At 37.2% G+C, this 25307-nt stretch overlaps 2 protein-coding genes across 3 annotated transcripts; one reads left to right on the top strand and one right to left on the bottom strand.

Moving 5' to 3' along the window:
- Positions 1-5: 5 nt before the first annotated feature.
- ptp4a1 (protein tyrosine phosphatase 4A1) lies at positions 6-4541 on the top strand. Of its 2 annotated transcripts, none has more exons than XM_036586595.1 (6): positions 6-148; positions 1273-1843; positions 2563-2655; positions 2811-2941; positions 3249-3323; positions 3542-4541. In XM_036586595.1, the coding sequence occupies exons 2-6, from the start codon at positions 1739-1741 to the stop codon at positions 3657-3659; spliced, it is 522 nt and encodes a 173-aa protein (XP_036442488.1). In that variant the 5' UTR covers positions 6-148; positions 1273-1738; the 3' UTR covers positions 3660-4541. The 2 variants fall into 2 exon arrangements, with proteins under 2 accessions (XP_036442488.1, XP_036442489.1); XM_036586596.1 differs by having other exon boundaries at positions 42-134.
- Positions 4542-5341: 800 nt separating this feature from the next.
- On the bottom strand, positions 5342-24362 carry col9a1a (collagen, type IX, alpha 1a). The gene is made up of 32 exons (XM_036586592.1): positions 24168-24362; positions 23570-23644; positions 23346-23384; positions 23189-23251; positions 22285-22338; positions 22026-22061; positions 20455-20478; positions 19866-19919; positions 19730-19783; positions 18744-18776; positions 18185-18241; positions 17999-18052; positions 17677-17730; positions 16551-16604; positions 16409-16462; positions 15515-15568; positions 15085-15138; positions 14940-14993; positions 14433-14486; positions 14243-14287; positions 14025-14078; positions 13822-13875; positions 13669-13722; positions 11617-11688; positions 9537-9572; positions 9385-9429; positions 9168-9200; positions 8311-8457; positions 7203-7257; positions 6880-7068; positions 5853-5930; positions 5342-5721 (listed from the first exon to the last, which is right to left on the bottom strand). The coding sequence occupies exons 1-32, from the start codon at positions 24240-24242 to the stop codon at positions 5516-5518; spliced, it is 2064 nt and encodes a 687-aa protein (XP_036442485.1). The 5' UTR covers positions 24243-24362; the 3' UTR covers positions 5342-5515.
- Between the last annotated feature and the right edge of the window lie 945 nt (positions 24363-25307).

The following is a 25307-nucleotide window of genomic DNA, read 5'->3' as shown; positions in this document are numbered from 1 at the left end:
GCTGTAACTGGTTGAAGCCGAGAGTCGCTCATTAGACACGACGCTCGCGCTGCGGCTGTATGGTGAAAACCCACTTCAAATATTTTACGGCTTTCTTGGGACCGGCTTTATGGTTAAGCTACAATCTTCAATGAGTAAGCATATTCCAGTAAGTAAAAACGAATAAGGTTTAAACGTGCTCACTTTATTCAATTAAGATTTCCGTTCTTTTTTCCTGGTTTTTAGTTTTTGCGAAACTGTTCTCAAAACGAGGTCATTGTGTTAGCCTGAAAGCTAACTAGCCTAGCATCTTTTAGCGTCAACGACCTGAACACACGAGCGTGTTGTGAGAAAAATATACGTTTATATCTAGCTTTTCTTGATATTTATGTATCGTACACTGTACTTTATGGGATGTAGTATTTACCAGCTTTTTTCTACCTTTATACCTTACGGGTGCTATGTTAGTTAGCTAGATAGCTAAGAAGCTTTGTGCTTTAGCCTACTAGCTAGAATGTCGGTGCGACGAAGGATTAGTCTTGGATGAAAAGGTTGTCCATTCGTTGTATGTGTGGAGACCAAATAGTTACTCGAGATTTTAAATGAGGAAAATGTTGTTTGTAATTACTTAAGCTATTCAAGTTATTAGCTAGCTAGGTTAAGATTCTTCTTTCAGGTCACCAACATTGGGCCCGACAGGTTGTTCGCTAACCTAGCTTTCCTGCGGCATAACAGATCGGGGTTAGCAAATTCTTCCTTCATCGGAGTCTTATTTCTTTGTGAGGGAGCTTACCAGCTGGCCTATTGTGTAGTTTCTTGAGTTAGCCTGCTAGCTTTCAGCTAACTAACGTTACTAACTAACGTTACTGTGTTATACTAGCCGCAAGTAAATTTCAGAATTCCCCAGCTAGCTCAGCATATGTGTTACAGACCTAACGTGACTTCAATCTAAGCTACGAAGGCGGATATGAGAACTAAATCAAGTGAAGTTTCAAGCACCGAAATTAGCCGTTTGTCCTAAAATATAAATAAATAAACAAACGCATAGATGGAGTGAAACGGTTACACGTCGTTTTCTGACAACAAAACAGTCCCTGCGCTATAAGCGAGTCACGACAGCGTCAATACACATTCCCTCTATGATACCTGCTGCTTATCCGATTCAAAACGGTATATGCGACAATATATTGACGTCACGCAGATAAAAGTGGTCTGTGATCCTGTAGCAACGGCACCACCCTGTTTGTTTACCTGCCTCTGACCCCTCTATCTCTTTGCTTTGTGCCATTACAGCAGTTCTGTGGTGTATTGGGTCACACATTTATGGAGTTTCTGAAGGGCAGTGGAGACTACTGCCAGGCTCAGCACGGCGTATATGCAGAAAAGTGAACGGCGAGCCTTGCTACCTCACTGGAAGAGAGACTTGTGTGAGTGTTTTAACGTTGGCGGGATCGGACACGGAGAGCAGGCGTCCACAGCAGCCAGGCCGGTCTGGATGGGGTAAAAAATCTCCAGAAGTGCACTGCCCTCGTTGGCCCTCCGTCTCCTCGCTCACCTGAGGACCAGCCTTTTTTTAATTTATTATAATTTTTTAAAATTTTCGTTTTCCCCTTTTTTCTTTTTCATTCCCAGCATTTGCTCTTTACACCATTCTTTGGGTGATAGTTTCTTTCTGACTCTCCGTGGCAGAATTTTGTTTTTGGGTTGGTGAAGTATCCTCCCTTTTTAGTCGATTTTGGTTAATTTTTCATTGTCAACAATGGCCCGTATGAATAGACCTGCCCCTGTGGAGATCACCTATAAAAATATGAGGTTCCTCATCACCCACAACCCCACCAATGCCACTCTAAATAAATTCATTGAGGTGAGCCTCTATATATTGTCACTTGGCTTTATACAGTTGTATATAACTCGACACTCGTTACGTTTTCTTGATTTTCTAATTGAAAATATGTTCACACCTTTACAGGGAACAGGGAATATGTCTTTTTAATGCTAATTTTAGTGTAAAATTTCTCTTTACTTGCTGACTTCAACATATTTGATATGTATAAAAATGTTTTATGTTAAATTCAGCAAATAACGTTATTGTGCATTAAAATGTGCAGAACTGTGTTCTATGTAGACGATGTTAACTTATTTTTACTTTTAAAATCAATAAAACATCATTTGACCGAGTGTTCCCAAATTATACACTCAACTATATACTCTGTAACTTGCAAAGCTGACAAATGCAGGTTTTGGTTGAAGCCCCCCCCCTTAGGTTCTGCTCAAAGCCTGGATTTTCAATGCCAAAATCCTTAAGTTGTCCATTAGAAAAAGTAGCCTTGAGGATAAGGGGGAACGTCTTCCAAAGCATTTTTATTTGTTCTTCTGTACAAAGCTTGTGTGTGTGTGTGTGTGTGTGTGTGTGTGTGTGTGTGTATATATATATATATATAAGGAAAAAAAGGAAGCCATAACGGTCTCTAAAACCAAGCCCTGTTCTCCTGTGAAATGCATTTTAATGAAATGTTAAAAGCTCATTTGTGCAGCCATCTGAAACACATTCCAAAACGATTAACCGGATTTATTCTTTAACAGGAACTGAAGAAGTATGGTGTGACAACTGTTGTAAGAGTGTGTGAAGCAACGTACGATGCCAACCTGGTGGCCAAAGAGGGCATTCAGGTTCTGGTGAGTCCAGTCGAAGGAATATTAAAAGCGTAATATTGAAAGCAATAACATATACTTAATATAGTACATAATTGCAAGAAGAAACTGACTTCACATGAGTCTTACGAAGCAGACTTGTTTCAAATAATCTTCTCTTTATCTCTCAAAACCTGTAGGATTGGCCATTTGATGATGGAGCTCCTCCTTCTAACCAAATTGTTGATGACTGGTTAAATCTGCTAAGGATTAAGTTTAGGGAGGAGCCAGGCTGCTGCATTGCTGTCCACTGTGTGGCTGGCCTTGGAAGGTAATGTTTTGTGGAAAACAGGTTTTACTAACTTGCCAGTTTTATAATACAAACTGGAAAATTTTAGTTGGATCCAAAAACTAATATAACCCACAGGAGAGTATTAAACCTTTAGGATGTTGGACTACTATTCATCAATATTGGAGATTTTCAAGGTACAAAGTTGAATGCATGTACTTTTGTTTGTTTTTTTGTTGTTGTTTTTTGTTTTTTTTGTTTTGTTTTTTGTTTTTGTTTTTTTGCACCTACTGGAAAATGATGAAACAAAGTCCTTATGCAATATGTTTTCTGTGCTTTGTTTCCATAGAGCTCCAGTCTTGGTTGCCCTTGCTATGATCGAGTGTGGAATGAAGTATGAAGATGCTGTCCAATTTATCCGACAGTAAGTTGTTTTTTTTTCCCACCACCAGTTACATATATAATACATATTTTTAAAGCAGCTTTAAATCCCTCATTTAATACTTGCATTTGTTTAAAAAAAGAAAATGATGTTTTGTACTGTTAGAGCGTAAGGCTACAATACTACAGTACAGGTGAAAATTCAGTCTGTGATTAAGAATGTATATCAGCACAGTGATTGTGTTTTTTGAAATGTATCAGGAAGCGCCGTGGAGCATTTAACAGCAAGCAGCTCTTCTACTTGGAGAAGTATCGTCCAAAGATGCGTCTTCGCTTCAAAGACTCGAATGGCCATCGCAACAACTGCTGTATCCAGTAGAGCTTGCACACTAACCTTGCTGGAGTAGCATTATCCAAATGTTTCTCTAATGTGGGGAGTTTGCTCTCTTAATTGGTGAACATGTGAAAATACTGCTAAAGAAATGAATCTTATTCATGTGTAAGTATCCCTTTCTGTCTTGATTTTACATCGTGGCCACATTGTGTGGTTTGTTGGCAAGTTTAGAGTGCTTATGTATGCTTGTTAAAATTTGAAGAAGGATGTTAATGTGTTACATCTCTTGTTTCAGCCATTGGCTTCTTTGGCAAGTTGTCACAGGAGTGCCCTCTGCCAAACGAAAGGTTTTTTTTAACATCCATGAAACATCACAGAAGTATGATTTTAATATTTTGTCATTTGTGATGAGCTTAAGTCCATAATGATGCCTGCCTTCCAGTGGATCATATTTAAATGCCTTACTAAAATGGAAAGAGGCCATTTCATGGGGCTAAGTCTATGGCATCTGGAGAAGTGAAACAGCTGGAGATGTGTAATGCAGGAAAATCATGAGTTAAAAAAAAATCTAAAGAATAATTGTTGGGGGGGGGTGGGTGGGTGACAGAAGAAGTGTATATGGAAGGTGTGGGATCTAGTTTGTGTTGTTGTTTATCCAAACTTTGTTTACTAATTACTGCCATGTCAGTAGTGTGATGTTTGTGTTTTGGCTTCAAACTGGACCTCTGCGATATTTTGTATGCCTTTTTATTTGATGTGCGTAACTTAATACTTGGATACTTGATTTATGTACGGTATTTGAAATGTGTACTATTAGATTGGCTATTTATACTATAAGTGGGTATGTGTTTTAGTATAGTGAGAAGTTGTAACTGTTCACCAACTTGAGAGAGTACATTAAAGAAATAAAGAATACACTGAAAAGACGAGTTGTCTCTGCAGTTTGCATGTGAAGACAGCTTTTATGTTGAATTATACGTCCAGGCTTCGCATACAAAAACATGCAGAGCTTTATCAAAATCATTTATTTACCCCTTTTTCACAATTGTACGTGTAACATTGAACGTGTTGTAAAATAAATAATAATAGAAAAGTTCTAGCTACTTCTCCAAACATCAAGAAAAGGCTTTAAGCCTTTTCATTGCACTGAACCACACATTAAATGTAACTCCACAATAACAGCATGTCCTTATCAGGTGGGACAGAAATTAACACGCAGTTAAATGTACCATGATACGTAATTGACGCGCAAGTGTAACTTGCAGAGGAGTTACAGTGTTGCACATGTACGTTTATTTTTGAATTTTGTTCTGTTGGTCCTTGAAAGTAAGGCAACCTGAAAGTTAGGGGATAGATGTGGAGAGTGTGTAGTATAGCAGTAATTTTGAGGTCACAAAATACTGTATATTTACATTTAGTTCTACACCTTTAAATCATGTACAAACCTTTTACATTGGGACTAATGTGACTATACAGGAGTTATGTATGAAGAACAGCATTAGTTTTTATTTTGCTTTCTCTTAAAATGAATGCAAATGCACTCATCTAGCAAACAGATGTATTATGCAAGATTTTGTAGGACTATTTCACAGTATTGTTATGAGTGAAGAACAGCTGTCTATTATCCTGTGTAAAAAGCCCATTTCTGCACATTGTAACCTGTACAGCCCTAGATTTATCATAAAATAAATGGCTCAAAATCTTACATGGTACATCTTTAAAGAAAACAGTGTTGAATGCAATATGGACACGAGTCACGCGGTCATGGTGGCAATGAACTGCGTAGCATACCCCTGCAAAAAAAACCTTGCTGAAAACGGTTCTCTCCCTTAGTCTTTGAACTTTTCATGGCTGCAGATTGTGGTCTCAAGTTTGCAGCCGATGTATAATCATGTGTTCTCTTAAAAGCTGTCTGGTCCCTTCATGTTGGACTCTTTGGCATACTGTGGTGCAGCGATGGCCTGGAGAACACACTGGGATGACTCACAGTATCCATTAAGGCCAGGAGGGCCAGGAGGTCCTGGAACTCCAGGTATTCCAGGTACACCACGAGGCCCTCTCATACCGTCACGACCATCGCTGCCATATGCTGGCTGGCCAGGCTCACCTGAGAATCGGTGAAAACAGACAGGCACACAGGGCTCGGTGTGAGTCCTTTTCAGCAAAGGGTGCTTTGGCAGAGTAGTCATGTCATTGCTCATTTCAGTGACTGTCAAATAAAAAAAGTTTTAATCTCACCTGGAAGTCCTGGAGGTCCAGGTATGCCTTTAGGCCCTTGTACTGTAGGCCCTCTGTCTCCCCTGTCTCCTGTGTCACCTTTATTAGGGCAGGTATACAGTATGTGTAAACTGAGTAATGTTTCACATCTGAAGTCTAAGATTTTTATCATATCACTGGTTTTGTCTCAACTGCTGTAGTTTAAAGAAAAAAACATTATATAGCTACTATTGTAATAAAACCTTTTATTACTGAAAAGTTATCGTTATAGGAGAAGAACATTTCTAATTTTAATAGACAGTTTGAACATATAATTCCAGTCTTATTCAGTCAGCACTGGCTTTCTGTTAAGTTCCAAAATCTTCTTTGACAAACAGTACAAACCTTGTATCTCTGTTTTTATCATTTTTTAATGTTTATTACAGACTTTGAAAGCAACCCTATGCATTGTACACCCAGTGCTACCCTTTACATTGTATTGAAATGGTCCAAAATGACTTAGAATGCTATCTATTTGCATCAACTTCCATTAATAGTTACAATTTTTTCTTCTCTTGTAAAATTACCATTTTGCTGTGATAGTGATATCTTACTGATCTGTTATAGCCTGTCCCAACCACTTTCCTCAGCTGAGGCAGGCTAACCACAAACCCCTTACAGCACAGCTGGTGGAAGATCATTTTTTTGTATTGGTCATAAAGGCCCCCCTGGTCTGCACTGTGGCTCACTTTCTCCTGTTTGTAGTTGCACTGTTATTTAATTTAGAATGTAGTGTTTTTATCTTTTTAACATTTGAGTAGATGCCAGTATTTTATCCCAAGAAATTTTGGGCCATTTCTGTCTGTGCATTTGTTGGGATGTTCAAAGAACTGAGGTTTTCACAGTGAATATATGTGCATAATGCACAGTCTCTATAATTTAATCAAATGATAGTTTCATCATTCTCTCTGCACTGGTAACGGTCAAATTATCTAAATATACCATCAACCACATTATTTTAGTCTCAGGACTGAAAGAAACTAACCAACTTTTAACAGTGTTTCTGTACCTTTAGGTCCTTTATGTCCCAGAAGGCCAGGAGGTCCTTTAAGCCCTGGTAACCCTCTTGCTCCAGGGTGTCCTGGGAAGCCGTTTTCTCCAGCAGGCCCTTGGGGTCCAGGAGGGCCAGGAGGACCTGGCAGTCCAGCAATGCCGGACTCTGGCCTCCTCAGACTGGCTGCAAGCTGAGCAAGCTGCTCTGTGATGGAACATATTTAGGGATTTTAATACATCACTCCATCACTCAGTCACACTTTTATTATTATAACCTGATGAAATTTGATAGCCTTTTCTGCTGTATTCACTATATTAACTCATATGACAAACACTGACCTTGCATTACCCTCATGCAGACCTGCTTGATGTGTTGATCTGTTGGTCCTCGACCCTGAAAGACAGTGATATGAGTGCTGTACTTCCACTACAGACCACAGAGACAAATTCCACCATGTCACACACTTCTGCATGTGGAGCAGAGCACTGCAACAGGGCTTTAGAGTGACCCAAATCTGAGCATACAGAATCACATGATCCACATGAGCAGAATTCTTGATGATAGGCCAAGTAAAGAGCTTTGCACAACAGAAGCCCAAAACTCAGTTAATGTATTTCAAAATCAACTAATGTAAAGACCAATTAAATATTAATAAAACTAGTCAATCTCAGCACCCAACACACCTGAACCAAGCCATCACAAACACTGAAAAGACATAACAGAAGTGTTGGAAGTCTGGTGGAGAATTAAACCACTTTGCAATGTTATGGGTTTTTAAATGCACACATTTCTGCATAATTTGGTCATTTAAAGGTAAAGTCATTCAGAGTGGTTTGATGTGACATTCTCTGTTCTAGAGAAACTGAGTGAGAATTGTTCACAGTGGTGGTGATAGGAACCAGATGTCTAGAGAATTTAATGCCTTAAAATTTCATCACAGGAGGTTGTTACAAAAAATGGTTACAAATATGCTGTCTGATGTCTGAGACATTGTTTTATGCTAGTTTTGACAAACATTTTTAAAGCCCATACAGCATGGAGAAGTACATGCAGGACATTGTAAGGCAAAACAATCCCCAAAGAAAACATATATTTTTTTTATCACTACTTTATCATAATCAACATTACATATGAAAACTCTTATATAGGACACACATGAGGTTCACAGATGTTTTGGATAGTATTATATATATATATGTATATATATATATATATATATATATATATATATATATATATATATATATATATATGTGTGTGTGTGTGTGTGTGTGTGTGTTGTAAACATTGTGAACCCTTGTTCTCATCACCATTATTTCAAAAAGAAATCAGAGCCACACACTTGACCCAACTCAGAACAATCTAATTATGAAGCCCTTCATGTGCTGGATCAAGTGTGATGGGGTATTTCAAAGTGGTCAGGAACTGTTAAAGTAAATGACTTACTGGTCTTCCTTGTGCTCCAACTAAACCAGGTGCACCACGGTCTCCCTGCATGCCTCTTGGACCCGGCTCGCCCAGCGGGCCCTCAAGCCCAGGCTGCCCACGCGCCCCCTCTGGCCCTCTGTTTCCTGTGTCACCTGGTTTTCCTGTCTGGACAACGGCACATCCATACATGAGAAACTATACATTAACATTTTAATCCTAATCTAATTCTAAGTGAAGTTTATGTGACTGATTTAAATATAATTCTTTAGCAAACTGTTTTCTTTAGAAAATGTAACCATGATCTCTTTCAATTCAATCACTTGAGTACAATAGAGAATTATTTTTATCAAGTACACGTCATTGATGTAAAGCACCACTCATTTTAAGCATCACGTTCTGCTTAAATGCTAATGGTGCCCACTTGTGGAGAGTCTTCAGCCTGCTCAACATGAGTGAGTTGAGTGAGTTATATTACACTACATTTGCTTATAGCTGCTGTTGGAACACCGCCTTGTATCTCCAAAATGGTAACTTTATAGGAAAAGGAAAAAACACACTTTACTTTTAATGTAAGGAACCAGAACTTTTAATTTTGGGACTTTTCTTTTGGTCAGTTCATTGTGAGGCATTTTCAAATTATGTCAAAAACTGAAAAACGACAAGAATACGAGATACAAGTTTCTGTTCCCACAGCAGTGTTACATAAACATATAAACTGATTTTAACAGATTCTAACATTTAAAAATCAATGCAGTTAAACTGCCACCTTCAGATGTATGCATTGATGTCTTTTACATCCCTACTTTCCAGCTGTCAGAAAGACTATGAGTTTGTGTTTAACTCTGAAGTGAAGGGACATATGAAGCCACACTCACCGATCCTTTCTCGCCTGGTTCTCCCTCATCACCCTGTAGGAAAAAATTAACACGATCATTAAGGGTTACCGTATAACTATACGCTTACGGTCAGAATCAGTAACCAACTGGCTGTCAACAGAAATCCTACCCCAACTAACAAATACAGCATCAAATAAGGATAAAACCTACACCCGTTTAATTCAATTTTTACTTTGGGTATGGTAATATTACGTACTACGTCTCCTTTCTCTCCTGGGGTACCCTCCTCACCAGCTGGTCCCTGAACACATGAAAACACAAAACAGATCAAACAACATGAGGAATAATGACAAATTCTGAAACTATGTTTTGAATGTAAGACAAAATTGTCAGATAATGTAGGCTTACTTGCTCGCCTTTTGGACCAGTGAGACCAACTGCTCCCTGAAAGATTATAAAAATAAAGCAGTGTGTTAAGACTTAAGTAAGATAAGACTATTCCTTTGATTTAATCAGTCTGCTTCACATTTCCCACAAGAGAGGACTCTTAGTTCCATACACAATGGCATTTATAAATTTGGAATCTCTGTTTTCAAATCATATGAGATCACTTTGGTTGCAGACAAGTGTATAAACTGATTCTAATTTGCTACACCCTTAAAACGGGAGAAATAGTTATATATAGAACCATGAACACCTAGAGAACCATTTGAATGCATAAAAATGTTTTGCATGGTAAAACTGTTCTTCCCAATGATGGAAAATCTGCTGTATGTGGTTCTATAGAGAACTTTTTAAAAGTGGTTATATATAGGTTCTGCTATTGTTGCAAGTACAAACTTTTTTGGTACTATATAGAACATTTTTCGATTGTAGTTCTGTGAAACTTCACTTGAAAGCTGTAAATAAGTGAAAAAAACTTTAGATGTGTACCAAATGATGACTAGAGCTCTAGAAGATTATAAAATGCTGGATAAGTTATAATAAAATTATTATCCAGAATTCTTCATATTTCAAAAATGGAGATTAAATCTCAAGGAAGATAACTTGATCTCAAGGCAGACAACAAAAAAAGAATGTAAACAGACCATTACAGTAAATTTTCTTCACTTCTGTTCACAGAATTCTTGAAATATTGAATAAACCATTTAAAATGCATATTGGCGAATAGTTTATAATAATTAACTCTATACCGCATAAGACATTGTATATAAAATTATGTTTAAAAATAGTATGGCAAGTGATTCCAAACTTTTGAATGTCATGTAGCTGTGTAAGAAATACCTGTGTGCAGTGTTTAGTGAAGTCCTGTCTGTTTTTACTAACACTGTGAACTCTTTTACTGTTGTATATACTTCTCAAGTCTGGGGAAGTCCTATTGTTTCCCTGCTATAAAACCTCTAAAGCTGGGCTTGATGAATAACATTGATTTAACTCAGGTGTTGTAAAGCAAAGAAGACAAAAGTGTGTGGTGCAGGAAAGTCCCAGCATTTGGACTTTGAACTACTGACATAGATTACTAATAGAATTGAAAGTATTGTCGATTTCTGGTAAAGATTTATATGCCCAAAATACAGGGGCAGTGGTTGCACTTGTAAAAGGTAGATAGCTGCCCATGGCCCCCATGAGCCAAGGGCCCCATGAAAATACAAATTACATATACTGTACATGTTGATGTTAAATAATCTTTTCTGAAATATGTATATATAAATTTTGAAAACAGAAGTTATTAATGATTGTAGCTATTATTTTCAGTAATTTCAATGCAATTCACTTTGTAATCAAACATGCAGTTGGGAATTGACAATTAAGTATTTATGATATCCATGATATGCTCAGAAAAGCATATTGTGACATTTTGTGAGGTATTTATCATGATAACGATAAATATTGTCATATGGCCCAGCTCTAAACTCTATAGGGGTTACGTAACTTTTAACAGTTTTTCCTAGAAAAAGTGATCTTACTGCTCATTACTTTGCTTCTGCCTACTCTGTAACAAATTATCTCACTATATTGGCAGATAAAGCATATTTCTAAAAACCAGCAAAATTATCTGCCAACAATTTGACTAGATGCCTAGAAGTAGTTAATAATCTCACAACATTCTTAAACAATCTCAAAATGACAAATATTAGATACATCAGCTAGATTTAAGATTATTTCACTTGCCAAGATATCATTTTTTGCAGAGTAGACAGTTGCACTTGGAACCCAGAGCCTTGGCTAATTCAAAAATACCCAAACCCAAGGTTTATTATGAACTTAATGGAAATAATGCATAATTATGCTAAGTGCATCACTGTTTCTGTTAAGAGTGAGAAATGAAAGTGAGGCCACTGTTAGCACAGCATGGCTAGGTCTGGGTGAGCACACTGACATAACAGTATTTTGAGCTACACCAGATATTATGACTTTACGTACGTTATGAGGTTTCTTTTGTTACTCTTTATTCCTTTTTTCATATTGACCATATTCCGTGTCTTACCCTGTCGCCTTTCTGACCAGAAAAACCAGCTGGTCCAGGAAGACCAGGTAGGCCAAGATTTCCTTTAGGTCCCTGCAGAATACATAAACACACACACATTTACGCTTGTAAACTTGCAAACCACATTTACTCAAAAAAAAAAAAAGAAAAAAAAAAACATGACTTGGTGAGAGAGGGTACTGGGTGTAGATGTCTTTAGGTGTGTGGATGTGGGTCCAGATTGCCTGATGCCCTCAGCTTGGCTGGTTTGAGGAATTCCTGCAGAACAGAGGGCTCTTTCAGACCCCCTTCCTACTCAAAATATCCCCTTACCAAAGAAAATACTCCTGAGCGCCTAGGCCTCAGTAACAACAGTCTATTCATGCCCCTTTACCAGCAGATCACTGTAGTACAGCAGGCTGACTCATTATAAGGAGATTTCATTACAATTTGGACCAGAAAGCAGGTCCTCTGTGAGAGACTGGGCAAACACTACATAAGAATCTGAAAATAAAGGCCAAAACTAACATGTTTCTAATTGTTGTATTCATTGTTGAACATTTTGACCGTGTAATACTACAATGTCCAAGACTTATGGGAATTCTTTGATATTGGCAGAGAAACAGGAAGAATACATATTACTATATATACAATCGTATGCAAAAGTTTGGGCATCCCTAGTCAAACTATGTTTTGTTGAAGTGAAAGTAAGTACTCATCCTCTACACAAAACTCAATTCTGCAGACTTTATTGCGCAGTTACTGTTTATTTGATGAATTTAACATACTGGGGGGAAAAAAACATAAAATGTGACCTGTGTGAAAGTTCTGGTATTTCTATATTTCATGTTTTACCAGTATGATAAAGCTAGCAAATAAATATAAATTGTGCACTAAACTTTGCAGAAAATTGCCACATTTAAGTGCCTTATGAGGATGCGTTAACTTGGAGTGTGCTAACTTCACTTAAATCAACATAACATGTCATTTGACCAGGGGTGTTTAAACGTATGATTTTACCTTCTTCAGACACGCTAGAAATTCAATTTGTATATACAAGCAGGAAAACATATTAGCATTTTTGTATTTAATACAAATTTTGTATTTGAAAGTTAATTGTCATTTATTTAATGCTCTTGAAGAAATATTTTCATGTGATATTGTAAGATGGTTGTTAATGGACAAATGGTAAACATTGATTTAAACAGTGGTCTTGATAGAAGTGGCCTGCTTCTACCAACATTTCTTCTTCTACTGCTTCGTGTTCTTATTGTTGGTCTTCTTCAATTCCATTCAAATGTATTTATATAAAACACATATTGTCAGAAAGCAGTTTTAATAAGTCCACGTCCAAACCCGTAATGTACAAGCTGAGGGTGACAGTAGCAGCAAAACTGTCTTAGGTCATGAGGAAGTACAACTGAAAGAAAACAAAACTCAAACGAGGACTTCATCTTGTTCTGAGCAACACCAGATAGTGGAGTTATAGTTCACTGAACAATCTAAGGTGCTTTCCTTTTGTCTCAAACATAGTTCCTTAGTATATGAATTTGCTTCTTTGAATTAGATAAGATTAACTTTGTTATCCCACCAGGGGTAATTTTACTTGGTCAACCCAAGATTGCACGTCATATAAGAACCACCAGACATACACATACATCAGACATACAACCTCACCCCCGATTAACAACATTAATAACTCTGATAACATACATTCTTTAGAGCTGCAAGGCTAATATAACAAAAGTCTGTGCCTCCTAAAAGGTCTTTGGGTGTCACAGAATGCCAATACATGTTAGCTATATTATCTTTGTAGCTTCTGTGCCAAACTACAGAAGCACACTTAAAACAACAAACAAAACTTTGGCCAGTTGACTCCGTTTGGTATAAGTGAAAAAAAAGTAAATTCGATTTTTCAGTATTAGATTTTTAGACAGACCAGTTTTTCACTTCTTAAAGACACAGCTTACTCTTCTTGATAATTCTTTTCATCTTTTAATGCTCTTTACTGATTTGAATCAACTTAATATTACTGACTGTTTTATCAGTTTATCAGATTTGCGGGGTACTCACCCTTGGACCTGGCTGTCCTTGAGGCCCATCTGGACCCCTCTCTCCTCTCTCACCCTAAAGACAGAGAGAAAGAAGGGGAGTGCAGTACATATTATTTGGGTAGTGATCTTTTGTCTGCTATTTACGGTGGTGTGTACATGGAAGCATACTCACTGGCCCACCTCTTGGTCCTACTGGTCCCACCTCTCCCTGTTCACCACGTTCTCCCTACAAACAATCAAGCAACACAGATTCAATCAGTTAGCAGGTGAGGAAACATCCACCGCTGAAGCCATTCTCAAGCCATTCTCCACTTTTCCAACAGATGAGCGCATTGTTTATCCATCTACAAGCTTCTAGTGGTAGACTGCACTCACTGTTTTTCCATTGTTCCCAATCGGTCCTGCCACACCTGGATCGCCAGATTTTCCCTACAGCAGACCACACAGACAGTCTTAATGTTATTACAGGGTAACACATCCCATCTGCTCCCATAAACACTTGTTATCGCTATTTACTAAGAAAAGCTTATTTATGAGTATCAAACTCAAGTATTAGTATCTCCAGTACAGTCAAATTACTCTTGATTACCTACCTTCGGTCCACTATGGCCCTTTGCCCCTGGAATACCTGGCAAACCCTAAAGGAAATAAAGATAATCACCACCACAGACATTCAAGTCATGGTATTTTTTTATTTGGAAAACAAACAAACATTTATCATTCTAAAGTGTGTGTAAATCTTTGTATATCTATTGTATGTCTCTTTTGAGAAGTCATACTTACTGGGAGGCCTTGAGGGCCGACATCGCCAGGGGAGCCCACTTTTCCAGTGATACCCTAAAACAGCAAAAGCCACAGACATAAGAAACACCTTTACGCGAAAGTGAAAAAAGAAACGTTTTTTGTTCATGTTTTCTGATTTTAGTCATCATTCTACAGTCAAATAACTGGAATCAAATTACATGTTTTATTGATTTTCTAAGTGACAATAAGTACACATTCCACAGAGAACACACTTATGCATATTTTACTTTACATTATTTGCTAAATAAATACAATCGCCTGTGCAAAAGTTATGGCTTTTTTCAGTATGTTACACTTAGCAAATAAATAGAAATTGTGCACTTTGAAGAAAAATAACATATTTACATTTGTCCCCTGTGGAGAAATGTTATGCAAATTTTTTGTCAGAAAACAAACAAACAAACAAAAAAAAAGTCATTTGACTCATTTCACTCAGGGTGTTCAAACATCTGTACATGACTGTATATATTAGTGTCATCAAATTACCTTAACCCCTGGCATTCCTGGGATGCCATCACGAGCATCCACTCCTGGTAAACCCTTTGGAAAAAACACAGGAATGAGCAGTCTACTTACTAGTATTCCAGCATATGGATATAATTCTATTTTATGATTAAAAATGAGCACTTACAGCTTCTCCTTTAGATCCAGGTAAGCCTATAATGCCTTGAAGTCCCCGAGGTCCCTTGGTAGATATACATCACATTGTGAAATAAGCCAAACAGACCAATTAACATTTTAAAAATGATCATATTCAGTATTACTAAAAAGAAGCAATTAGAAATAAAGGTAAAAAAAACTTTCACTGGTATTGTGACATCCTGCTCTGAAGGATCTTGCTAATAAAGAGTAATTACACTTCTAAAGCATCCTTAACATAGTGACAAAGGACACAGTTTACACAAAAGCACAAGGTATGTGTGTCAGACTGTAGAAAACAACATAAATTGAGGCTTTCATGTTTTGAAATGGTTGTATGTGGATCTCTGCACAACATCTTGCCATATTAAATGAGCTTTTTTATATGATGTTGTACTGTGCTTGTTTTTATTGGTACTCACTTGAGTTCCTTTTGGTCCAGTCTCGCCCACTTTTCCTCTTTGCCCTCGATCACCCTGACAAAGACAAATAACACTTAATAATAAAGCATTTATTCCAGTGAATTTGTAAAAATATTCCAAGTATATGGTGTTCAAACACATGGCAGAGGAATGACAGATTAATAAAAGACAGGTGCCCACAGCTGCTGTCCATCTAAGACAGTTGAAGAACACTACACTGTCCACTAGACACTTTAATGACAGTGAGTTTAAACTCTGCAGCTTTTAATTAACCCATTGACGCATATTTTGGGTCATGACAATGACAAACATCTAACAAAATATATTTTATTATTCAGTTCATGTTAAAAAATGTTTTGATAGTTTTACACTATCATAGTAGCTTACGGATCAATTTGTAGGGGATTGTATCATTGTGATACCACAATGCAAAACTTGCAAAACTGTGACAACGTGCAAGGTGGAGAATAGACACTCTAATAATGATTTGTGCCATCTAATGCAATTGCATTGCAAACACCAATATTTGCAATCAGCTCAAATCAAGAACTCACTCCATCAATCCTCCAGAATTTTAAGAATATAGAATCATGAACCCAATATAATAGATCAGATGTAATTATTGGCTGAGGGTATTGGTACATCCTTATCAATTTGCATTTGATATTAGTGCAAATGACCTGAGATGCACACAAATGGTTGACAAAATACATCTGCTTTTATGGGTTATTACCATATATTTCACTGTGTAGGGTCAAATAAAACATAAAGGTTGAAAGAGGTTATCATAGAGCCTTCACATAAACTATGATTCAGCCATTATAAGTTCTTGTCAAAAGTCAGAGTTCATTGTTACAGACCAGCGAACAATGTGATGCTGATTGTGACACTTACAGGGGCGCCTTCAATCCCTTGAGGACCCACGTTTCCATCTAACCCACGAGAACCCTGTTTAGGAAAGCAATTTCCAGACATTTATATCACATTAATGTATTGCTTTGTGTATTTCTTAATATGGTGACCTTTTGACCCTTACCCTATCACCTTTAGAACCCATAATGCCGGTTATTCCCCTCAGTCCCTGTGGACCCTAAAATTAAGCAGACATATTCACAGTGGGTGAATAAAGTACATTACAAATGAGATGTGTATCTGGATTGATGGAAGACAGCTGAAAGGGTTCAAAATAAAACATAAAATTCTCTATGAGGATTATTATAGGTTGGAATGCTGTAGCATTAAAATGTCCCTTTAGTGGAACTAAGGTGCCCAAGGTGGCCCAAACTATGAAAAATAGCCCCAGACTATTATTCCACCTCGACCAAACTAGCTGGCACTATGCATATATATTGGCCTCTGCCAAACCCAGATTCATCCGTTAGACTGCCAGGTGGTGAAATATGTTTAATCACTCCAGTTAATGCACTACTGCTCCAGAGTCTAGTGCAGGTGTGCTTTACACCACTCTCATGATACTTAGTATTACACATGATGATCTTAGGCTTGTATGCAGCTACTAAACTATGGAAACCTAATCTATAAAGCTCCCAAAGAACAGTTCTGCACATGTTGTTTCCAGATGCAGTTTTAGAATTTTTTACATGCTGCACGTTTCAGCACTCAGGGTGAGCTTGTGTAGCCTTTCATCTTAGATGTTTCCATTTAACGATAACAGAACTTACAGTTGACTGGGGTAATTCTAGCAGAAATCTGACAAACTGACTACACTGAAAAGTGTCATCCTATGACAATGCCTTGTTAAAAGTCACTATGCTCCTCAGTACGACCCATGTTTGTCTATATCTCATTTCTCATCTTATCTATAAAGGGCTGGGGTGGTGCAGTTTTTCATTCTCACCAAGCAAGAGCACACCTGACTTATGGACAATATGGGCAGCTACTGCTTGGTTGAAACAAAAACCTGCAGCTACACCCTGCCCTTTCAGGATAAGACTGAGCAACCCCGGTTTATACAGATTGCATGGATGTATGCCTAATTTATTACACTTGTTAACAACGTGTGCGGCTAAAACAGCTGAACCTGCTAATTAAGAGTGTCCACATAGATTTGTCTATGAAATGCATAAATGTAGATTTAGATACAGGAAAGATAATGGCTTTCCTAAAATATATATGCATGATAGAATACAGAAACACGTTACCGGTGGTCCTTGTGCTCCAGGATCTCCAGGGTCTCCCTGGTCTCCCTCTTCACCCTAAGAGAAAATTCCAATAACACATTTAACAAAATACCAGTAACAACACACCAACACACAGCCACTAGTTCCTCATGATCTCTATGAATTATCCCAGAGCTACTTTTCTCCTTCAAAATTAAGGCAATATACTACAAATACTACATACTGCATAGACCTGAATACAACCTGATTTAAATCATGGTGGTAGATGATAGTAATATGTCAAACCCGGGATGTGTTTGATTCCCACAATCAGAAATGCCATAAAAATATGTTTGGTATTTACCTTATGGCCTTGTCTTCCTGGTTCGCCAGATTCACCTTTGACACCTTTGTGGCCCTGCATAAAAAGGTGACATCAGAATCAAGGTCCTCTGAGGGTCACTAAAGCATCACTGTTTGGAAAACAAAAGGCTTAGCTTGGCTTTGGTTTTAAGACAGGGGAAGATTCATCTGTTGTAGCTGAACTCACCTTCATACCTGGTAGTCCACTATAGCCTGAAAGTCCACTTCTGCAGGCATTCGGACACTGACAAAGTAGAGCCAAGATCATGATCATGTCATTTCAAAGCATAAAAATTAATTGTAAATGGTAATTACAGTGTTCCAGTATTATTAGCTTGGGGGAAAGAACTGCCTTTTTGTAGATCAAATCTGTATTAAACACATTTACGCTAGAAGAGGATAATATAAGGGTAAGAAATCTTTATTTTAATGCCATCTCTACAGTGTATATCATTGCTTTAAAAAAAACAGCCATTTTTTAATTGTGCTTTTCTACATAATTTGAGAAGCTGCCCTTTACATTGTGTGAAACTTGATGATGACTGGACCAATAGAAATGCTCCAAAATGGCTTGGAATAAAATATCTTTACATTATCTTACACTAAAAGTAAGGATGTTTTTGTCCTCTCCTGTAAAGTTACCATTTTGGAGACACTTGTTTCTCTTACATCTCCATTTAATTTCATTTAAGATGCTGTGTATTAATAATAAAATGTAACAATAGGAAAACATAACAATTTCTTACCAATTCCTCACCATTCCAAACCCCAGGGGGACCCTAAAAAGTGTTTAAAATATAAACAAACATTTTAACAAGGTTTAACATTCAAGTCACAATCAACAGAGTTTGGTAGTAGCTAGTTACTTTTACTCAGTTACATATATTCAGTTAACAATTTAATGGATTTGTACATGGATAATATTTTTGCTTCATCAGTGTCAGGCACTGATGTTTGGTGATAAGGCCAGGCTTGTGGTCAGCAATTCATCCTATAGGTGCTGAATGAGACTGAGGTCAGGGGTCTGTGCAGGTCAGTCCATTATTCCACACCAAACTCAAAAAAAGAATTTCTTTGTGTGCACAGCTTTGTGCAAAGAGACACTGTTACAGACATTGTTATCCTGAAATGGGGGTCTTCCCCAAAAGTGCTGCCACAAACTTGGAAGCACATGGTTCTCTAGAATGTGACTGCATGCTGTAGCATTAAGATTTCCGTTTGCTGACTGTTATCCCACCTCCACCAAACTTTACAGTTGGCACAATATATTCAGATGGTGTTTTCCTTGCCAAAACCAGGTTCATCTTCCAGAATGGCAGATGGTGAAGTGTGATTCATCACTCTGGAGAATGCATTTCCACTGCTTCAGTGTTCAGTGGCAGTGTTCTTTATGCCACTCCAGTCAGTGGTTGGCATTGCACACAGTGACCTTGTGTACGGCTCGTCAGCCGTGGAAACTGAATGAAGCTTCCAAGGAACAGTTCTTGTGGTGACATTGTACTTAAGTAAAGAAATACTTTTAAGTCAGTTACTAATTCCATTTTCTGGTTAAGGCCCTTTTATTTGAGTCATTATTTCACAGAAGTTACAATCCTTTTATTTAAATATAATTCAATTATATGAATAACTCATATAATTAAAGTAAAAAACTAAAGAGATAAATGTGTATAGCCTGACCTGGGATATTGCTGTAGTGTGAAACATATAAGAAAATGTATCGAGCAGTACTTACTCTTGGCCCAGCTAGTCCTGGAAGACCCACTGGCCCTCTCAGCCCACGGCTTCCCTATTGTACATCACAAATATTATTTCAAAGTCATTGTTTATTTGGTTAGTTTAACACTGGAACTAGATAGTGGTCTACGTACTGGAGGTCCTGCTTTGCCTAATTCTCCTGGCAGTCCATCCTCTCCATCCGCACCCTTCCAAGAAAACCAGTAAATGAACATGATAATGCACATAAATAAGAAAAAAGTAAGTTTAACAACATAGGACTTTAATATTGATTCAAACATGATGTTTCACTGATTTCTTGCTTTTCTTCATTTTTTGTTGTTCTTCTTGGAGATTTTAGAAAAGACTGGGTTATGAAAGTCAGACTTTTTTTTTAGGTATCTGCAAGTTAGACACACCATTAAATTAAATAGCTTTAACTAAACATCACGATTCAAGAGGTTTAATTTCAAAGATGTATGTATATATTTTTGCTTACTGACTTTTTTGATACATAATAATCCTTTATATTTTTTGACTGTTTTTTCTTCTTCTCAGGTAGCCCTGAATCTTTCTTCTATATGTTTGTATTACGTTTGAAACTAAATGTATTTGTAAATGTGACTTCAACTGTAAAATGGAAAGTGTGACAAAGACGTGTAGAACATGATGACCACAATAGGCAAATCATTTCAGCAGAATTATTATCAGTAGAATAAATTACTGTGAAGACAACAAACTTACAGCTTCTCCATCCTCTCCAACACCCTGTAAATAGAGAATATATGTGGATCATTGCACTGAATTGGTTCAAAGTGTTTTCAACTGACTTGGACTTCAGACTAAAATTCTTTTGCTTTGAGTGACCCTATGCCTAAATCATGTTTATTTTATTAAAGTAAATGATTGAACATTCCATTTTGTCATTACCAAAACAATCATAACACATACACATAACATCAAAACTTTACCAAATGTTTTGGTAGTGACAATTTTAACTAATTTTGAGTATAACTGTATACACATTGAACACAAATAAAATCATAAGATTTTTCATTAATCACAAAATCATTTACTTAATTGCAGAAAATGTGTGTTTTAGTAGGGACAATTCTTAATGTTACACACTGATTTTCAGACTTTGGGACACATTTACTTCAAAACCATGGGATCTAACTGCTCAACACGTGGCCGTGAGGGATAGGGATGCAGTCTCACCTCCTGCTCTAAAATGCAGGGGTGTGGCTAAAATAAGGCTCCGCCTATGGACTAAAATTGTTTGTGTTTCGGTAGTGGCATGAAAAACGAGCATTTCTTTAACAAAGTTTTTTATTTAAAAATTAAACTCATGATAAATCGAAATCATTCACCTTCACTTCAAAATTCAAAATGGTCTTTTAATAAAATAAATTTAAGTATTACAAACATTTAGGTATTATGAATTATGATTTTGTATATATTTAACTCATTACTTTCTCAATTAATGCTCCAAGATTAAATACATCATAACATAATCCTTGTAAATATCTAAGATCTAAATACTGAATTGTTTATTTATTTATTTTTTACTGTGGGACCTCTGTTTGAACTTATTTGATAGAATTGTCCTCCATATACAGGCAAACCTCAAATGCAATGCAGTGTGATGACATAAGTAAAGTCAGGGAAATATGAAATCACTCAAGCATAAAAGTAATTATTACTGCATTAATGCTTAATGTTAATTAATTAGAACAGATGATTAATGAATGAATTATTATATTAAATTCGATAAACACAGAAAAATTGAGTGATTTGGCCATTTTATTGGCATTACCATGCAATTAATTATGGTAAAATATATAATTGAAATATATTTGTTTGATATGTTCAAATTCAAATGTCATTTTAATTGTTCAGTTTTGTTGTATTTTTTAGCTACTTTCATTAAGAATAAATAAAAATTCCAAGTCACGAATCAGCTGCTCGTAGGCCAAAAATGGCCGATCCACTAGTACACTAGATATCCTAAAACAGCTCAAAATAAGCACCACAAAACCTAAAAGAGTAATGCATGTCAGCAGGGGGGAACTAACCTTATATGAAATATACAATGTTTCAGGACACCTTACATTCTTACACATTTATAACATTGATTAGAATCATTTATAGCCAAAATTAGGAACTGTTGCAGATCAGCTTCTAGTAGCAAAGACTTAAAAATAATAATAACACCTGATGTAACTGGCAGTAACTTTAACTTGTTTTAATATAAATTTAACATATGTGTATTTAGATAACATCTTCTGTATTGTGTTCAAATTCTGTTTACTTACAGGTCTTCCTCTAGGCCCAGGTGCACCAGGTTCACCCTAACAATATCCATCAAATACAAGACAGCTCAAATCAAATCACTGTGCATAAAAATTTTATACAAACTGATAACATAAAGATCAATGACCATTTCTTTGTAGCTATGTAACTTACATAAGCAAAATGTCTAGCACAAATATAGCCAGAAAATAATGAAAGCTGGCTGTGTTTAATTGTGTCCTATTGAGAAAATGTGACTATGATTAGTTGCTGAAGACTTACTTTTGGCCCAATAGGACCAACTGGACCATGATCTCCAATAGGTCCAGTCAAACCCTGAGGAAATAAAAAAAAACCAGTTATAATGTATAAATAAATGCTTTAAGCTGCTTTATTAAGATAAAAGATGTCTCACCACTGAAAACTGTTAAGTGCCCAAAAGTGGCTATTTTCCTCACAGAACTTGAAATGTTGTTGCGATTCAAATGGTTAACTGGAATGGTAATCCCTGATATAATATTTAATATTGTTTAAAAGTGAAAGGTGGTGCCCATTCTGTGAACGCTGGTGAAAAAAGTCTAACAAGTATCTCCAGTTCACCTGTAACAGACTCCACCCACTTCTAGACATGTATATAGAGAGGTGCATGCTGCATTCAGCCATTGAACAACCAATGCAGACCAGCAAGATTTGTCCACAGAAGACTTCTGCAGATATTTATTACTGAATATTTTTACATTGGCTTTATCACTAAGAGCCATCTAAACAACAGTTATTATCCTTTCAATAATAAACTGCATTGTTGCTATTGTAGCACATATATCAAGATACATCTAGAAGAGAGATTAAAATTTGATACTTAATCCAAAATCCCTCTTTAGTACTAAGCACCACGGCTCAGGCCTCAGGTTGACTGCATACAGGGGCCGTTTTGTTAGCATGAGGCACCAGCAGCAGTGCCAGTCCAGACCTTCAGGCTTTCCTCCACAAACACAAAAAGGCCTCTGTCTGTCTGAAGTCTGTATGGGGCACTCTTTCCTCTCTCGCTCTAAATGGCCAAATTGATGTACGACATATTTTTTTTTACTTTTTTCCTCTTCGGCCAGTTCCTTAGAGATGAAAAGCTGATTTTAACAATTTTCAACTGATGCTCAAAGAATGCAAAGAGAACACAAATGAGACATACATCTGCTCCTGGGCTTCCTGGTAGTCCATTAGCCCCGTTTTTCCCATCATCTCCATCCGGGCCCTACAATAATATTGCAAATCAGTGCAGTGTGAGAAACTATGATATTTTCATGCCAGTTTAAGACATACATATGACTTGATGACAGATTACTTACTGGAGGGCCATCTGGTCCAGGCCCTGGACCCCTTTCTCCCTAATATAAAATAATGGATTAAAATTATTTAAAAACCAAATACACACACAAAAACAAACTAGACTTTGTTTAGAGGCAGTTCTCATGTGCATGATGAACACAATACATAGTGTTTTTCTTTCTGAGCAAAAAGTAATGAGGATAAAGGTAAAGGCATTGAAGAAAATGTGTAAAATATGGCTTACATCGATGCCATCGACACCAGGAAAGCCAACAAGTCCTGGAGGGCCAGGTGGCCCTCTCGGACCAGGCGGGCCCCTCTAAAACGCACACACACACGCACACACACACAGAAATAATTTAAGCCACCTGTGGTAAATTGTTTCATAATATTCCAATGGTTTAGTCTACTGAGCTTTCCAACAATGCACTTATTGAAGGTTATCCGAGCCTTGGTCAAGGCAGAAGCATCAAGCTCTACAAAGCTTACTTTTGATTCATTGAAACTAACAGCAGATGTACACACCTTGACTGCTTTGCTGGAAATACGTTCCAGATGTCAGCTAGTGTGCAGATATCAGGCAAATCAACTAAAAAGTGGTGCTAGATATAAAATACACAACTACAGATATGAAATAATTATACATATTTACATATAAAATTACATGTACATAAAAAATATTAAAGCTCTATATTGTCCACATCAAGTTAAAGAAGAAAACACAGGAGATTCCAAACAAGCTAAAATGCCTAAGTATTCACATCCTTCACAACGTCTTAAGGCAACTGAACAATAGCTTGTGCTGAGCTGTGTGTGAGTGGGCAGCCTTGTCTGTAACTCACCTGAGCGGAGCAGATAAGGACTATTTGCAGTAAAACCACCAGCAGGGACGCCCGGAAAGTCCTGGCGTTCAGCATGGTCTCCCCGGTGTCCTGGAGAATGCAAAAGTCCTTTTTTATTAGTTGGGGTTCACGGTTTTTCTGTCAATATTCCCCAACTGAACCGCCACACCGTCTACTGAGATGCTCGATGTACTATTAAAAACTCATGTTTATTCATGTCGTGGCTGTAATGTGATTGGTGAAGCGGTGGAGCGTCTGCGTAGGGTGGGCGTGGTCTGGAGTTTTATCCTACTACCTGTGGAAATACGACCAAGGAAAAAGTGAATTTTAAGTATAATAACAGTAACTATTATAGATGAGCCTACCAGCATATCTAGCTATATTCATCATGACATTAGGTTAAAACACAATATTGAATCCCAAGATTGAAACAGGCTGAAATATCATCAGCTGTGTGCTTAAAGGGGAATTCCACCGATTTTTCTAAATTTCTGCATGATTCTGTCATTAAGATGTAAACAAAGTCATTCAGGGTGGTCTGATGTGAAACTGTGCACTGTAGAGAAACTTACTGACTCAGATTTCTTTATAGCGGCGGAGAACCAGGGGTCTGGCTGTCTACAACACAAATATAACCATTTTATTTACTATCCAAAATGACCAGCGGACCTGCATGCGTCTTCTGTGTCTTTTCATGTGCAATGTTCATAATAGTGATATAGCAGTAAAACTGAAAAAACATAAATTTGCTTTGGGTACTGTTTTGCCGTACAACGCCCTGCACCGTATCTCTCCGCCATGAACGGATTTTAAAAAATGTACTGTTTAGGCCAAAAGCTTTGTCGTACAACTAGCGTAAAACAACGTCTGGGGCATCGTGCAGCGTATTCTAAGCTTTTCGTGTAATGACTTTCTGTGAGGTAGCTTTAAATGCTTCAGTCATCTGGTTCCCATTACCACCACTGTGAGCAACTGTGATTCGGTAAGTTTTTCTACAACCGAGCGTTGTATATCAATCTGGTCTGGCTTACTTTGTTTACATCATAACAGTTTAATTAAGCAGATATTTTGAAAAATCGGTGGCATTCCCCTTTAAGTTTACGCAGACTGGCCTATATGCTTAATTTGAAGATGATTTAA

Source organism: Colossoma macropomum, unplaced genomic scaffold (assembly GCF_904425465.1).
Source record: "Colossoma macropomum unplaced genomic scaffold, Colossoma_macropomum, whole genome shotgun sequence".
NCBI classification, from domain to species: domain Eukaryota; kingdom Metazoa; phylum Chordata; class Actinopteri; order Characiformes; family Serrasalmidae; genus Colossoma; species Colossoma macropomum.
This window is presented reverse-complemented; position numbering and strand designations above follow the sequence as displayed.